Here is an 18,014-nt window from a genome sequence, read left to right as displayed (position 1 = left end):
AAATTCTGCCAATTCCGCAGGCGGATTGAAACATTCGACAAACCCCTACTGCAATATTAATTCTGCTATCTCTGTGCTATATCTGTCATTCCTGGGGTGTTGTTTTGCCTTCAGATCTCAAGTTTTGCTGACTTTGTTTTTGCTGGCCTTAGGGCTCTACACACTTTACCACTGCTAACCAGTGCTAAAGTGCTTGTGCTCTCTCCTTATCATGGTAAGGTTTGCTTATACCATATCGGCATATTTAATTTACTTGTAAGTCCCTTGTAAGGTAGCACTATCTCTGCCTAAGGCCTTTAATTTAAGCGCCACTAATGGGCCTAAAGCACTGATTGTGCACACAACTTAAGTAGCACTTTAAACATGCCTCAGGCCTGCCATTGCAGTTTGTGTGGAGTTTTAAACTGTCATTTCGACCTGACAAAATAAATCTTTTACTAAGTTTAAACCTTCCTTTTTAACACATATAAGTGACCCCTAGGGTAAAGTCTGTACAGCCCAAAGGGCAGGGCGCAATATATTTAAAAAGTTGGACATTTAATCTTAAGTTTTACATGTCCTGGTAGTGAAATAAATCTTAAACTCCTTTTTCACTACTGCAAGGCCTACCACTTTCACAGGATAGGATCACTGACACAATTTCAACAACAATAATTTAATGTAACAAACATATTGTTTCAAAAATATCATGAACAAAAATATCAACTCCCTATTCCTGTAATGGAAAGTACAAAAATATCGGAAAAAAAATAAAGTTTCTCACAAATATCGTTAACATTTTTTAACAAAATTGTGTTTTAATATATATATAGTTTAAAACAGTGTGTATTAAATATTTTATATATTACATTAATATAATGTACATTAATATCATTTTAATAATATTTAATACTATATATAATATAAACATATAAACATATGTGTGTGTGTATGTTTATATATACTTTTATATAATGTAACATTGTTACAGTCGCCCTGTTTAAAGAATACATGTGAAATTTTCAAAATTAATACGACTCTCAATTCAGCTGCTGTCTTGAAAGTTTCCTGGTGATCTGTCAAGCAAAGGATGAGAAAAGGCAGGGTCCCAAAACACGTTTTACCCATGTTAATTCCCATAGAGATTTTAGATGCAACTACATCCCGCACTGCTGAACGGAATTACACCAAATTTGGCAGAAAGGTAGCTATTGGTCCAGAATGTGACCTCGTTAAAAATTGGTGAACATCCATTCAGTAATTTTGGAAATATTGCAGAAAATCCAAATTTGTATGTATAGGGACGCAGATCCTGTGAGGATCCAACAGTCCCGTGCTCAAATCCTTCTGAATCACTGCCAGCACTTCAAACCAGGAAGTGTTGGCAGCCATCTTGGGACTCGGCTTCAGCTACGTCCCAAAAAATAAAACATTAGAAAAAAGAGAAAGGGGCAGGATAGGAATACACTGACCCCTTAGGCCTCTTTGGGGGGTCCTAGAGGGATCTAGAAATGTTTGTTAAAAATAAACTTTTGTTGGACTCCCACATTTCTCTATTACTTAGCCCCCAGGTGTGCCAGATCCCTGGGCATGCAGGCTTAAATAAAATATTCAGAGGGGAGCCACAGGCCCCCCTCCATGTGCCCCGGTGTCTGCCACCTCCTTAAGACTCATTGAAAATAAAAGGGAGGGCCTTGCTGACCCCCCCGTACCCCGGGGACCACCACTTCCCCAGGGGCAAAATGTATTTGGTAAATGGGAGGTGAACTGGGCGGTCCCCCTCCCGGGCCATTCTCGGCCCTAGGGGCCACCATTTCCCCATGGCAGGCCCTATTACATCAAACGAGGGGGCCATGCTGCCCTACTCCAGGAGCCATGCATGGCCCTGGAGACCATCACCCCCAGGGCCGGCTCTGGCTATATCCCGAAGTGCCCAACCCTTGCTGGAAGCAGAGCATTCCTCTGTTTCCCTGTCCTCTGTCAAGATAACAGGAACACAGATGAATTGCTTTCACACACAGGGGGCTGCATATTTACCAGCTCCCTGTGTGTGAAAGCAATGCTGGCTCCCGCAGGAGGCGGGGAACTGACTGGGACCGCAGAGCCCTTGAGGCTCCCCCGCGGTCTCTGGGAAGAACAAAAAGAGGCTAAGTAAAGATCAGAAACTAGCAGAAAGAGTATCAGAAAGAGGGAAGATATAGGTGAGAAATTAGGAGAAAGAGGCAGAATAAAAGTCAGAAATGAGCAGCAACAGTCAGAATAAAGGTGAGAAACAAGCAGAAAGAGGGAGAATAAAAGTCAGAAACTGGCAAAAAAAGGGATAGAATTAAGGTCAGACATGTGTAGAAAGAGGCAAAGTAAAGGCTAGAACCTAGCAGAAAGAAGCAGAATATTGGTCAATGATGAGCACAAAGAGGCAAAATAAAGGTCAAAATTGAGCTTGCTGAGAATTTTTGAGGCCTTGTCAGAGGACCCGCCCCAGTTCTCAACCACTCTGCATAGGAGGCTCCTGGCATACTATTGTTTGGGAGATGAACTCTCCTTGGCTGCTGAGTGTTGTTTGGGGCTAAGAACCCCTATTTTGACAAGTCCCCACAGCCGGATTGCTGAGAAGGTGTTGAAGGTCCCACCCCCTTTCTCAACCACTCTGCACAGGAGCCTCCTGGCATACCAGTGATTGGGGAATGAACTCCTCTTAGCTCTTGAGAGTCATTGGGGGCCAGCATCCCCAACTGTTGTGACAGGTATGTTGCCCACAGCCGGATTCCTGAGATGTCAACGAAGGCCCGCTCCTGTTTCAACCACTTTGCACAGGGGTTTTCTGGTGTACTACTGGTTAGGGGATGAACTCCCCTTGGCTGGTAAGGGTCATTGAGGGTCAAAAAACCCCTGTTGTTGTGACAAGTAAGTCCCCCACTGTCGGATTGCTGAGATGTTGTCAGAGGCCTGTTCCCTTTGCCAACAACTCTGCACAGGGATTTCCTGGTGTACTACTGGTTGAGGGATGAAGGGGACGGGCCTCATACTGAGAAGTACCTACAAGGCACTTTTGAACCCCACCCCACCCCTAAACTCCCTCCTCCAAAAAATAAAGAAAAAAGCTTGCTGAGGCTGGCACTGATGTCCTATGATGTTTTCACCCCGTTATTAGATCTTGGCAGTTCAAAGCCTCTCGAAAACGAGCTAGAAAACCACTGTTTACAATGGTTGTCTGCTCATTTTCCCTGCCACAGTTTGACATGGCACCTCACCGGGTGACCGTGTGATGGGGCCGATATTGTGTGTCACACTGTGGCACTGCGTCATTTGGCAGGTATGAGGTGGTTCACTCTGGTTGACAAATGTGAAAAACAAAATCTGGATTTCCACACACAATGTCTATGTGAGACGTTCTTTAGGTAAATATTCCGTGAAGGAAGGGTACAATTCGGTATACACCAAGGCAGTCTGGTCCACAAAACAATTAGGTCTTTTATCTAAGACAGCTTTGTGGCCACTTACAGGGACTTCTGGTGTATACATGACAACACCAGCGATCCTGGAGCGGATGAATGGCTGGACTAGGTTTTTATAACACCGGCGGCTCAGCAAAAGGCAATTCTTTAATGGTCATCATAAGGTGGACCAATGTTTTTCTGCAAAGAGATTTTATATTTTCTTTTTTTGCAAAGAGTGTGCAGGAGAAGGAGCAGTGCTTTTGTACCCTGATACAGAGTAGGGGAACATGTGCTCGGCAGACCAAAGCAGGACGTGGGGGCTCAGCCATGTTTGTTGTGGACAGTGAAGTTCAGGCAGCTGATTCATTTATCAAGCATGACATATGCAGGATAAGGATTTGCCTTGCATGTGTTGCACAACACCATCCACAACTAAAGCTTGTAAAATGCAGTTTTTATTACTTTAGAACATGCATGATATTGAGTAATTCAGAAAATAAATCATTGCTTTCAACAACAGTAACATACCGTGCTTAGCGAAATGAATGATGTGTGTGTTTGGTCCTTCTCCTACCTACTCTCACTCCGAAACTACAGCACACAATCTGAACACATTCGAGGAGATTGGTAAATAATGACAGAAGAAAAAAAAATCGACAGTAACTAAAACAAGTGCATTCGTACCTCAGTGTGAAATCCTCTTACATTGAAGTGAAAATGCATTGTAGTAGACTTTTAAATACGTTCGGTGCTGAAATGTAAAAAAGTGTAACACTGCTTTTTAAAACTTCTGGAATACCCCGCAGTGTGAGCCCTTCTGAGACGAGAGAGTATATCGACGATTAGCAAATCTTGTTGAACTATAATCAACGCAAACTCAAAACCAAATATAATCTGACTTTACGAACAGATACATCCAGCACTACACCGCGTGTTCACCGCATTAAATTGAAATATACTGTAACAGATGGATTTACAGAGAGCATCAATTATTAAAATTAGAATCCACTTGTTTCAATTTTCAAGGACACACATGAATGAAGAAAAAGAATAGCTATTGTTCTGAATAGTCTGTTAGAAACAAGGAGTACAATTTTTGAGATTTCCAAAGGACATTGTTTGTCCCAAAGGATCTGCGAGCAGTAACGAAAATATCACTATACCATTGGCCTCAATGTACCGAAAAGAAACAGGATGGTGCAGGGACAAAGAACAAGCAATGAAATTGCAGTCCATCGGCCCACTCGGAAGAAAACTATTGCTCAACCATTGGGATCGGGGAGGGCCCGGGGGTTGTTTCAATGTCCTCCAAATCACGGACTGCTGACAGTGACACAACTAGTGCGATTTCGGCAGGGCTGAACTAAAAAACTCAAAGCAGCATAGCAATTTTGACGGAGCAGCGCCCACTCCCCAAGTGTGGTGTGTGTGCAAGTGTGAAGCACTACTGCTTTTGTTGCTGGGAGTCGATATTGCAGCAATGCTGCAAAACTGACCCACAGTGACAAAAACGCCCCCCAAAGTGCAAAACCCACCCCCTCCCTTCCACCCTTGTAGGAAAACGCCTGAAGCCCACTATACGCATTCCGGCCCTCGAAATTGGCCCTAGTGGAAGCAAATAAAATGAGGCAATTATCCCCTTGTTTGGTAGCAGAAGGTAGCTGTAACTGGAGTGCAGTGGGCCCCTCAGGCCCTGTGGTGTCCCGCTAGACACGTTCTGGTGTCCAGCCTTGTGCTGTAACCCCACTTTACACCCACCCATCACAGGCATCACCAGTCAGGTGACCCTGCTAATAAAAAGGGCCGGGCGCACGTGCCCTGGGCCGGTTACAGACAGTACCCTACTCAGTGTGTCTGTGCAGTCATTTATCCAGCATTGGGGCCTAGTGCCCAAGACACTACAAGACCCCTCGGTCTCAGTTCTACTGTACATGCTGTACAATTGATATCTATGCCTTTGAAAAAGTAATATCACAGCTGGTCCCTGCGGCAAACACAACAACTGTAATCAGAAATATGTACTAGCAAAATTCCTGGAAGTGGCATCATTTTGCCATGGTAAACATTATCATTAATCTGGTTTGTAACAAACAAAATCTCGACATGCTAAGTATATACAGCTATGAATAGATAGGTGTAAGGTGTGTTGATGTGGAGTTAAGAATAACAAATCTATTCTTACCATGGCACACCTATCTCCACAATATTTTGGTTGTCAATATGTTTGTTGTGACATTCTGGTAGCATGATATTTAGTACACTACATTCTGAAATACAGTTAATTAAATTAAGTGCTAGATACTGACCTTAAAGTATTTATTTATTTTCACTCCATAGTAAGAGTGTTTCTTTAAGAAATGCTGTACGTGGCAGCATGTTCTATAATACGCAGCTCAGACATAAACAGTTTGGTGGACGTCATTAAAAGGGCGGCAGTGAGTGAGGGTCAGCACAAAACTTTGCAGTAATGCAAGACATTACAGACATCAATAGATCATAACAATATGTATGTAAGGACCTGGTTGACAGAGACCATGGTATAAGACAGGGTTGTGGTGAGGCATTACTTTGACTTTCCTCCTTGTTTGAGAAGATAATTATCTGGAACTATCCTAACCATGTAGAAGCAGGATATAGAGAGCATGTTATATGGGAGTGAGTTCCAAAGATAGGGATCAAAGCAAGTAAAATGATAAAAAGTTTGAGGTGGCACAGATAGGTTTTGATATAGCCAGAAGTTTTGATTTGCAGAATGAAGATTACAGAAGTGTGAGTGGCTGATGAGAATCTTGACTAAGCAGTTAAGTAACAAATAGTTTATATGCAGTCTTTTTTTTGGTTGTCATCCAGCATGTGACAAAAGTAAGTGATAGCGTTGGTTGATTCATAAGGAATGTAAGATTACATAAAATGGTACTTCCCTTACTCAATGTTTCATTAATTAACCCCTGTCAGTGTTATTCTTGCTACATGGGGTGTGATTCTACTTCCTATAACATTGTGATATATGCATTCATTGAGTAATATTAGGTGCCATAAATTGTTATAGTTTTGCAGCCATTTTACCACTTCAATTGTCAACAGTGTTATTGGAGGGCCTTGTTTTAATGGCCAATTCTAAAGTAATGTTGCAAATCACAAGAAAATCCTTGTCTCGACAGTTCTATGCAGATTTATGTCAAGAATACAATGAGCCTATCCAACAGGTTCTCGACCTTGGAATAGCGGCCTCAATGTTGAATCCAACCAGGCTACAATTGAATTACACCAGAATTCTCATAAGGTTCTTGCTCAAATGATGTCTTTGAGTGCCTTGGTTCAGTAATGTAAGGGGTTGCCTATACTGAAGAGGAGGGAAGTGGTTTTAGCTTCTCAAGTTCTATTTTTTAGAATATAAATTATTAGCAGATTGGGATTAACATATAGGACCATCATTGTCAAATATTTATGAAGGGAGGCATTGGGATTTTAATTCTGGAGGATTTTATATCTTCAATACTGTTGAGTTTGTTAATGATCCCTGACCTATTCATGTTTCTCCATGTTTCTCCCATTTAATGCCACTAAACAAAGTCTTGTAATTGCTATGATTTTATTACAGTATTTTGATTTGGTAATATCTGGCAATCTCAAGGTAAGTGATATGTTGCTGCAATTAACATTACTTGGTTTTCATAGCAGAACTACAATTTTAAAACTAGGTAAAATAAATTATACCTCTTCTAGAGTAACCATGAAGGTGACATTGTGCCCCTTTTGCACTGCAATTCTGCCATCAGAGGTGACCATTTGTAGACCCTTTGGAGCCTTGCCTGGACACTTGTGAGGTTTTGCTGAATACTGCTCCCGGAGACCATCTGTACAGTTATTAGTCACAATTTTTCTATACCTGTGGAAAAATAACATATTGATAAATATGAAATGTATTATAATTTAAAAGCTATTGCAATTATAGAAATTGAAATTATAATATGGCATCTACTGTTTATGTCCTCTATTTCAAATTACATGAAGCAACCTAACAAGCAATAAACATATCAAACATTAGTCCGAAACATTATAACCTGCAAAACATGATTCTATGTCAGGACTGGAGGCTCGGATTATGCTTTTTTCCTTAACACAACAAACTACTACTCCCATGAACACCAGGGAGTAGGCCAAACATTTCAACAATAGTCCTTCATCACTGTCCATGGTCCAGCCTCCCCTTGGTCCCTCCTTAGTGTTTCCTCTTCCTCTTTCTTTGCTGCTCAGCACCAAGTTAAGTAGTTTTCTTCATTATCTCTTCTTGTGGAGAGGTATAGTAATCATTTGTGGGCTATAGGTGTTTTTTTTTCACCTGCTTTCATTTGAAGATTCCCTGTGTCGCGGGACGCGTTTGCGAGCCTTACGCGATGGTGCCCATAACTGCGGTGTGGTCCTTACTCCACTTGGGGGCTGTGTGCCCTCTCTCTTGGCAGAGCGAGTTAGCACCAATGAGAGTGTGCTGACGAGCGCTGCCTGGTAGAGATCCTTGCCGGTACCCAGCCTCCCGAGTGACGACATTTATGGGTCTGAGTGTTACGCCCAGTGGCCTTTTCTCCGTGTGGGCGTTGGAGCTATGCCCCTACTTTCGCCGCCCTTGGGTCAGCCATTATAAAAGCAAAAACATACTCTATTAATTATCAGTAAAAAAAAAAATGTACACATACCTGTTCATGTTTGGGACCGGGCGCGGGGGTTCTGTTGCTGTGATTACGAGTGCCATGTAACATGACCCTGGCTTCGAAGATGCATCTAATTTTGACCCTGTGTCTACTTTCCTGGGCCAATGAGCTCACAGCCCAGAGGCCTGGGAGGTCATCAGCTCAGTTGTGCATAATCACGTGAGACAATCCTTCAATCTGGCTCTGTTCACTGTTGGAGATAGATTGTAAAACTCCCTTTTTGTTAGTTCGGCCTTGGAGGGACTTTAATAGGCTGTAATCATCTGCAGCTTTGCATGGCTGGTACCAGGGACCTGACTTCTGCCCTTTGGCTAGAAGCAGCTCCAGAGGGGTCCGAGGGCAGGGTGCATGCGATGGGGAGGCCCAGCCTTGTGATGTAGGGAGCTTTGTGGAGCTACTGGTGGGAGCCATGTTTTGGTCCTTGTGAGTGTGGCTGTGTTCGATAATTTTACATTTGTTTTGAGTCCGATGGATAACAGCAGTGTTTGGGTATTGTAGATGCTCCACAGACAATCAATGTCCTGGTGTTGTTTTTACGCTGCTGTCATGCAGTCATCTGATGTTTTGCCTCAAACTCTACTTTTTCCCTGTTTCAGTTCTGTTAACCATTTCCTTAATGGGCCGATTTCAATTTTAATCCTGTGGCTGTGGGGAAAGCAGTTTGCATATTCACTGGCCTAGTTCAAGAGGAGAAGCAAAGGAATGCTTTTAAAAAAAAAAAATAAATAAAAGGATGCGTTCTGTTTATTCGAAGAGCTAGCAAGCAGCTCATAGGCTGAGACTGAGACTTTGTGGTGTGTCTCGTAGAGAACCCCCCAAAAAGATATCAAGCGGCTGCGTTGCCAAATGCGTAGTGTGATCACATTCTGCCTCACAGTGGTCTGTAAGCTTTCTGCCATTAGAGGCCAGGCAGAAGATTTATATTCTAAGAAGTGTTCATTTCCAAACATCTTAAGATATGATTTTCACATGTGTGTCTGCAGAAAAATCTGTGCTACAAATCTGGCTGAGACCGAGCTTGAATGATGGTGCTAGGACACTCACTGCACTAACAACACTTATAAAGTGGGAAATAAACTGTGTCCTGACTGTATCTTCCTGCTGGGGCCATCTGCTGCATCTTCAACTGGCAGATTGTATAGCAAACACAGGACGCTATCTCGGTAAATTACTGCAGCGCTTTGGACGGAGCTCTCTTCATCATTTTTAAAAACCCTCCTACCTCTTGCGGAACCCGCTCCGCGGGTCCCGCTTCGTGAGGGGTGTTTCACCGGATCATCAGGAACTCGGACTGTGTCCCACCAAAGGCGAGTGACAGGCGGGGCTGCGAGCGAGTGCAGGCGCTGTGTAGGGACTACCGTTCCCAGGAGCACTTGCCAGCCCCAATCTTGAACACCTGGGCCGCTCTCCCTGTCTGCTCCTCCCCTTCCCCTGTGCTTAAGACTCGTGCGCTTGGGGCTGCATTTGGGACGCTATCTTTGTAAATTACTGCAGCGCTTTGGACGGAGCTCTCTTCATCATTTTTAAAAACCCTCCTACCTCTTGCGGAACCCGCTCCGCGGGTCCCGCTTCGTGTGGGGTGTTTCACCGGATCATCAGGAACTCGGACTGTGTCCCACCAAAGGCGAGTGACAGGCGGGGCTGCGAGCGAGTGCAGGCGCTGTGTAGGTACTACCGTTCCCAGGAGCGCTTGCCAGCCCCAATCTTGAACACCTGGGCCGCTCTCCCTGTCTGCTCCTCCCCTTCCCGTATAGACTTATAAATAGATACAGCCACTCCCGCTGCGCGGAAGCGCGCGGAAGCGCCGGGAGAAGCCCGGGACAAGGGCGGGACCGTCTGTGGCCGTCAGTGGCCGAAGGTGGCTGGGCTGGGACACCCCACTAACATTTGCAGTTCTGGTATTGCCGAAAACCATTTGTCTAGCATTTGTACCCTGATCTGTTACTATATTGTTAGGTAGTAGGGGGGTTCGATATATGGCTTGTTCTACAAGCACTTCCACCCTGCTGCCTTCTATGGGCGAGGTGGAGACGGCCGTCATGGGCCCCCTAGATACATATTTCAAACGGCTGCCCCAGGATATTGATAGGGAGATTGCCTTGGCAGAAAGACGTGCTGGGCGTAGGCTGTCGATAGAGCTTATGAAAACCCCTCTCGAGAAACACAAAGGCCAAAGTTTCCCTTCATTGGTTACCCCGTTATCATCTATTGTACTACCGGCTACACATGATATTTCGCATGATTTATCTTTATCTAATGAGTCACTGGGTACTTTTCCCTTAGACATAGTAGCTACTACTTTGCCCGCAGAGCACTTAAATGCTTCCAGCCAATCATCTAATGGGTAAAATGTAACACTAAAAGTCTGTGCCCAAGCACAAGCTGTAAAATCCAAACCCTGTCCAAAAAGGAAAAGGGGTGCCATTGTTAAAAAATGTCAAGCCCCAAAACCCGCAAGGAAGTATAGGAAGTTGGGCACTAAAACACCCCCAAGCCATGTCCCTGTAGAGAATTCCATTGGATTAACAACGGGAGAGGGAGAAGCTGTCCCAGTAGGTGTAGACACCATAATATTGGTGTCCCCTACGACACCAGTATCATCAGGTGTAGATCCTATTACTATAGCATCCCCTGGGCCACTAACATCTAACCCTGAATTTCTTTTGGAGTTGGAAAAATTAATACGTTCCCTCTTAAACCCCTTTGAGTTTAGACTTAAAAAGCTAGCAGAACAACTGGACCATCCAGAACAGGCCAGCTTAGACAATTTTTTTTCCATAAAATCTCTAATTAAGTCTTGCAATAAAATGGGAGAGAATGGGAAAAACCAACAGATAGCCGAGCGAGATGCAGGTGCCACGTTGGTTGATTTACAACCTCCAATTGCGAGTGGTGCATCTACTCAGCGGAGTAACGGGCAGAGCAGTAAGAACATTGCTGAGCCATCGTCTACTGTAAGTAATAGCAATTGCGGGAAAACTAAGCCTAATAGCACTGCAGCTAAAGGTAGAAAGGACAGTCCAAAAAACTCTGCCACTACCGCTAATAAAAATATTCCACCCTTGCCAACTACTTCGGAAACAAGTCATGGCACATTGTTAGGTAATGTTAAAACCCACTGTAATAATGGTGTCGGAACAAATGTGCCGCTTGCCCCCCAGATAGTAAGTAGGGGTGGCCCTGTAAGGGATGGAAACACCATAGCTGATGGAAATAATGCTATTACAGCATTGGAAAATGTTGCCCCACCGTGCCTTGTTGCCCCAGAACGTTGCCAACCAATATCACATGTGACTAAATTTCCGACTAGGATACCCCCGGTACAACTCACCCCTGATTCCTACCCCTATGTGGCTATTCTCACCAATGTTCCACCCTTATTGGAAGGTCAAAGAGAAACCTATGACATGCTAAAAAACAAAGCCATGCATTGGCTGCGGGTCAATAGACCTTTGCCAGGGGGAGTGGATGGTCTGATTATTGGGGTTAGAAGGGTCAATTGGATAGGGAATACCTTGAAAAAACAGGGGGGCGAGTGTATTATAATTAACTTCCAAGACCCAAGGGTAGTAGGGTTAATTACGAGACCTGGTTGGAATATTAGTATTGGTGGGATTGGTGTTGTGGATCTCACCTTCTTTTATCCAAGACCGGTGGCCACTTATTCTGGGGGGAGCAATGAGCCATTGAGAACTAGTCTCCCTCCCTGGGTAGAGGCTAGCCCCTTTTCTGCCCCTATCCCACGACCAAACGACAGTTATAAACAGGTATATAACTCCTATAATGGGCTAGGGTATATGAGGTGGGGATGTTGACGGAAACCAGTTGAACACATTGATTTTGGGGAAAAAATGGCCAGGGGAAGTATCCTGGAGGCAACACTGGCATTCAATGGGGATGTAATGTGTAATTTAGATGAAGTGGTTACTGACAGGGAATGTGGAAATATGAGGGGGGGCACTATGGCATGTCTGGAAGATTGGGGGGGTGAACTCAGACTTCCATTAAGTATTGGTACAAATGATGGTAAAGATGTTAACTGTGTAGATATTGTTCCAGGAGAGGGCGGTGATTGTGAGAGCTTGACCAATTCACCGGCTATGGTAGTTACCGAAAGGGGGACCTGTAAAGGCGACACCATGGGGAGGTTTCTTTCATGGAATATAGCGGGGTTGGGCAGTAGACTGTTGTCACAACACTGGATAGATTTTGTTAATGGGTTTGAAATGTGCCTATTTCAAGAGACGTGGGCTTGTGACCCAATTTACCTCCCAGGTTATTTACATTTTTGTATACCAGCGAGTAGAGGCCCTAGGGGCAGACCTATGGGAGGTCTAACAGCCTGGATCAAGCAAAATTCAAAAGTTAAAATAAAAGTGATTGACCTAGGCTGTAAGGATATACAATTATTAAGGTTATCACTAGGAAAGGGGGGTGTGATAGATATTTATAACATTTATGCTAGGGGTACATGTGTTGGGAACTCCCCCACCCTAGAAGCTCTATCCACCTTCCTAGAATCACAGTCACTGGGAAATAGAGTGGTTGTGGCTGGTGACCTCAATAGGACATTTGAGCCTCTAGAAAACACGGAACATCCGATAGGACAGGAGGAAGATGCCCAATGGGGTGTCCCAAACCTAAATCTTATACCAGTGAAGCGGTGGACAAAAGATATATTGTTGTTGAATGCGTTATGTTTGGAATATGGTCTGAGGGCCCTTAATGGCAGGACAAGGAGCGACCAAGGAGGAAATTGCACATTCGATAATGGCCATAATAAAAGTAGGATTGACTATGTCATCTGTAGTCTCGAGTTATGGTGTGGCGTGGGCGATTTGGAAATTAAGGGTAGATTAGAAAGCGATCATAATCCCCTTTGTGTTACCCATTCATGGTGGAGGGCCGCGCCTGACAACCCAGAGTCAGGTAGCGAGATTGTACCTGTTATGGCTAATGACTCAAGAAGGGTGAAATGGCCAAATGTGCTGGCCAATCTGGCCTCCTTGGATCACATTAACTTGGAGGTGGATAATGCTATCGCCGCCATGGAAACAGTAAACCCTGTAATACCGGGTTCCTCCTTAATAACAGACATACATGACACATTCTTTTCTTTGATAAAACCGCATTTTATTAAATTAGTTAAGGCAAATAGAAAAGCACCTATCAAATTGGCGAGGTGGTTTAATAAGCAGTGCAGGTTAACTAGATTGGAGTTGGGTAGGGCAATCAAAAGTAGAGATAAGGCTTTGATTAGTATTGCCAGGAAACAATACAATGATAACATCCGTAAGGCTAAGAAGCAGTGGGATGAGGAGCATTGGGAGGAGTTACTCGAGGCTTCTGGGTTAAGAGATTCCAGACTTTTTTGGAAAATCGTGAAATGGGGCAGAGGTGGTACCCCAAACAACCCAGACAACAATGTTAATGAGGCATCATGGGTCGAGTATTTCAAACCCCAGTATGCAGAGAATAGGGACACAATGGCCATAGAACCTATCCCAGTGGTATTTTGCAAGGGAGATTTATTCTCAAATAAAGAAGCAGAACTTGTAATTTCAACACTGCAAGGGGGGAAAGCTCCGGGGTTAGATGGAATTCCCTCAGATATATTTAAACACGATAAGGTTCGGTGGGCAAGGTATGTGACCGTGCTGGGAAATGCCCTCGCTAAAGGGGCTAAAATCCCAGATATATGGAAGGGGGCAATAATAATACCGATCTTTAAGAAAGGCGATCGGTCACTCCCGGCAAATTATAGACCGATAAGTTTGCTGGCCACTATCCAAAAAGTGGTGGGGAAGATGGTGGTCGACAAACTTATGGCCTGGGTAGATGAGAATAATGCTCTATCCCCCTACCAGGCAGGATTTAGGCGGGCAACCAGCACAGTAGATCAAATATTTCGCTTCACCATGCTACGGTGGGGGACTGTACTCCTTGGCGAAGGCAGCCTTTCTGTAGCATTTGTAGATTTGAGGGCTGCCTTCGACCTGGTGCCTAGGAGTAAGCTGTGGGTTGTTCTGAGTAAGATAGGGGTCCCACTTGAGTTGCTTACATTAATAATGCGTCTCCACGAAAGCAATTTTGCTAAAGTCCAGTGGGGGAGGAACGGGGAATCTACCATTAATTTCCCAGTTGACCGGGGGGTACGGCAGGGATGTGCCATGGCACCCCTGCTGTTCTCCTTGTTCATTAACGGTATAGCGGATAGGATGTTGGATGCAAGGGTAGACGCACCTTCGCTAGCGGGCATCAGGGTTCCGATCCTGATGTTCGCTGACGACACCCTGATTGTGTCCAAAACCCCGGCAGGACTCCAGCGAGCCTTAAACATATTTGATATGTTTTGCAAAGAACAAGGTCTCGAAGTCAATGTAAGTAAAACAAAGCTGATGGTTTTCGGACAAAGGCGCAAATCCCAACCAAGGGTATCCCTGAACAACACCAAACTGGAGGTAGTAAATGTTTTTACATACCTAGGGGTGGAGATATCGAGTAAATTTGGTTGGTCGAGACATATTGAGAAGGCGGTACTGAAACACCGTAATAGGGTAATTGACACAGCAGCGTTTGCACTCAGTAATCTGGATAGTCTATTGTTATAATGGTTTGTACTACAATAAACAATTTTAACGTGGCGTGCAACAGATACAAGGGTTCTGCTAGGACCCTTATTCTAGAAGTAAAATGAAATTCCTGGACACTGTCCAGGACACTGATGCACTGCGATAATCACTCGTAATGAGTGTAAATCTGGAGTTTAAGTGATGTCAAATCAGTTCAACTTAGAGTCATTACAAATAAACATAGTAATCATGCATATTTCAACGTTTCAAAACATTTTCGTTTAATTCAATTTTTAGTTCATTGAGAATTTTGAAAAATCATTCTATGATGTTGTTAACAATTCACAAGCATCTACATTAAGCAACGCTGTTGTGTAGAGCATCCCAATGCATTTCGGGCAGAGTATTGTGCCCTTCATCAGGGGAATCGCTAGTAGTCAATATATCTTCCAAACCACTTACACCACTTCAAACACAGGTGCTTAACAAAGGTTGCTCGTTTGTACCCACCAACCAAGCGAAGAGTCTTGACGCACAAATTGATGTGTTTAAATTCACTAGAAAATTAAGACTAAGACATTTTTTCCCCACCATTGCAACTACCAAACCCACCCAAAAAGACACAGAATACCAAGAATTCAAACCCAAAAGCACGTTTATTTCACCCATCTCACATAAGACTATTGATTTATTTGAGACTCTTGTTAAACAAGACATCTCCAAATTACCTAAACAGACTAAATCTACGCCTAACATGAGTTCTGGTGAAAGGTCAGCTTTACGTTCCCTGCAGACTAACCAAACTTTACATTTCACCAAGGCAGACAAAGGTGGAGCTTTGGTTATTATGGACAAAGACAAATATGAAACCAAGGTTGAAACCATGATATCTGACACTACTACGTATTTACCACTACTAAGAGATCCTACCCATGAATTTCAGGCAGTCTTGAACACCATTTTCGATCACGCTCTAGAAATGAAATGGATAAGCCCAAAAACCAAGGAGTACTTGCACACCACATTTCCACGCAGACCCAGGCTCTATATGGTGCCTACAATACACAAATCTCTGCAGGATCCCCCCCTAAGACCCATTGTCTCTGGGTGCGGTTCCATCCATGATCCGTTGGGATGTTACTTGGACACTTTCCTACAACCAATTGTTCAAGCAGGAGACACTTACATACAAGATACAACTCACTTTTTGAATATTCTAGGTAACATCAACCTTCCCAATGACAGAGAAATCCTACTGTGTACGATCGACGTCGTTGCACTCTACACCTCTATCCCACATTATGAGGGACTTGAGGCTGTAGAATGGGCACTCTTGAGAGCAGATACCCCGAAAGCCAATCAAGTTTTCCTGATGGAAATCCTACAATTTTGCTTGTTCCACAGTTATTTTAACTGGAAGGATCGCTACTTCCTTCAGTCCAATGGGACCTCTATGGGCTTTTCTGGAGCCCCCAGCTATGCGAACATCTTTATGATGAAGTACGAGCAGGAACATATCCTCTCTCAACCTCAATGGAATACCCAATTGCTCGCATACAAGCGCTATATCGATGATATCTTCATCATGTGGCAGGGCACGAAACATGAGCTAGAACAAAACATCTTGCAGCTTAACATCATCAACCCTCGCATACAGTTCACCCATCACATTTCCAATGAGCAAATCGCATTCTTGGATGTACTTGTCAAACTATCAGATTCAAGCATAACTACTTCCATTTATACCAAGCTTACTGATAGGAACAACGCTTTACTGTATCACAGTTTTCACCCCTGGCCCTTGAAAAAACATCTTCCGTACTCCCAGTTTCTTCGGATTAAAAGAATTCACTCGGAACACAATGAGGGCTTGCAGATGGTTGAAGTCGCTCGAGACAAATACAGACAGAGAGGTTACCCTGACCCTGTCTTAGATCAGGCTTCCAATAGAATTTCTCAAGTGACCCGAGAGTCACTGCTTGAGAAAAAACAAGCAACCAAAACCTCTTCTAGAGAAGTTTTCGTGTCAACATATTCCACCCAATCACGGCATGTAAAATCCATCATTCTTAATCGGTGGACCCTTATGCAATCGGAACCAGATTTCACCGGCATGTTTAATGCTCCCCCATTATTCGCCTACAAAAGGGCGAGTAATTTAAAGGAGATTCTCAATCAGAAACGATCCCAACCTAAGGGCACACACAAAGGCTTCAGTAAATGTTTTAATTGTTCTAATTGTAACAATGCAGTTATTGGCAAGACGATGAACCACCCCAGATCGGGCAAAACTATCACCTTTTCACACACAACAAATTGTAACAGCGACTTCGTTGTTTACTACATTAAATGTCCTTGTGACCTTTACTATGTTGGGAAGACAGAACGCAGTGTGCGCACAAGAATTACGCAGCATAAAAGTCGCATACGCACACAGAATACAACCTCTCCTTTGGCAACACATTGGGTTTCACACAAACATAACATATCCCAATTAAAATTCGGGGTTCTTCAAGCCATTGAACCACACACAGAACATGACCGAGCCAAGATCCTGTCCCAGCGGGAGTCTCACTGGATCTGGTATTTACAAACCTTGACACCGACAGGGCTTAATGATAAGTTTGAATTGTCATGCTTCATGTAATAAGAATCATATTTGATTCTCCCAAACAGATTGTGCACACCTACAGTGGCAGATTCTATTAAAAAGCTTCTGTAATTGCCAATTTTGACTTTTTGTAACCTAAACTGATACATCCTGTACATTAGTGTCTTCTCATGATTAATGTTTCGTCATATGACCGTGAGTTTGTTTATTCTGCTGTGACATGTTCATTTTTACGTTGATTTTATGTTTATTTTTACTTTCTTTCTCTTCAATATGGCGCGCCCAACACATAGTCCCTTTTTTGTGTCCACTATTGCTTCATAGTGAGACACTTCCGGTTAGCCTTCCACTATACCGGCACTTTTGAGCACCCGTAGAAGCACCCGCGAATACACATTACGGTAAGAGCACCGCCTTGGTTTAATCACAGCGACAATTATTCCAACTAGAACGCGACGGTTAACTGACCCGTACCCTTTGTTTTTCGCAGAGAGGCACCGGAGGACGCTAAACGGTAAACCGCGTTTTTTAGCTCCTAATCAACTTGGGTGAGCACACATTAGAGTGCAGATTATAACCTTGAGGCATTATCTACCCTCCATAGGTTTCCTAGAACGGAAGGGTATCGTTTGATATCCTAAACGCCACCGGCGTATTGAAGTAAGATTCCCCAGAGTACGCATGTTTCACCACACGTATGCTTTCG

At 43.7% G+C, this 18,014-nt stretch overlaps 1 protein-coding gene across 1 annotated transcript in view; it reads right to left on the bottom strand.

Moving 5' to 3' along the window:
* LOC144753513 (VPS10 domain-containing receptor SorCS3-like) overlaps positions 1-18,014 on the bottom strand; it is a 2,605,581-nt gene that overhangs the window by 406,765 nt on the left and 2,180,802 nt on the right. The window contains exon 18 of the mRNA XM_078641177.1: positions 7,134-7,305. Coding sequence (XP_078497303.1) covers positions 7,134-7,305 — 172 coding nt within the window. The remainder of the gene's footprint in view (positions 1-7,133; positions 7,306-18,014) is intronic.

Source organism: Lissotriton helveticus, chromosome 5_1 (assembly GCF_964261635.1).
Source record: "Lissotriton helveticus chromosome 5_1, aLisHel1.1, whole genome shotgun sequence".
Lineage (NCBI taxonomy): Eukaryota > Metazoa > Chordata > Amphibia > Caudata > Salamandridae > Lissotriton > Lissotriton helveticus.
This window is presented reverse-complemented; position numbering and strand designations above follow the sequence as displayed.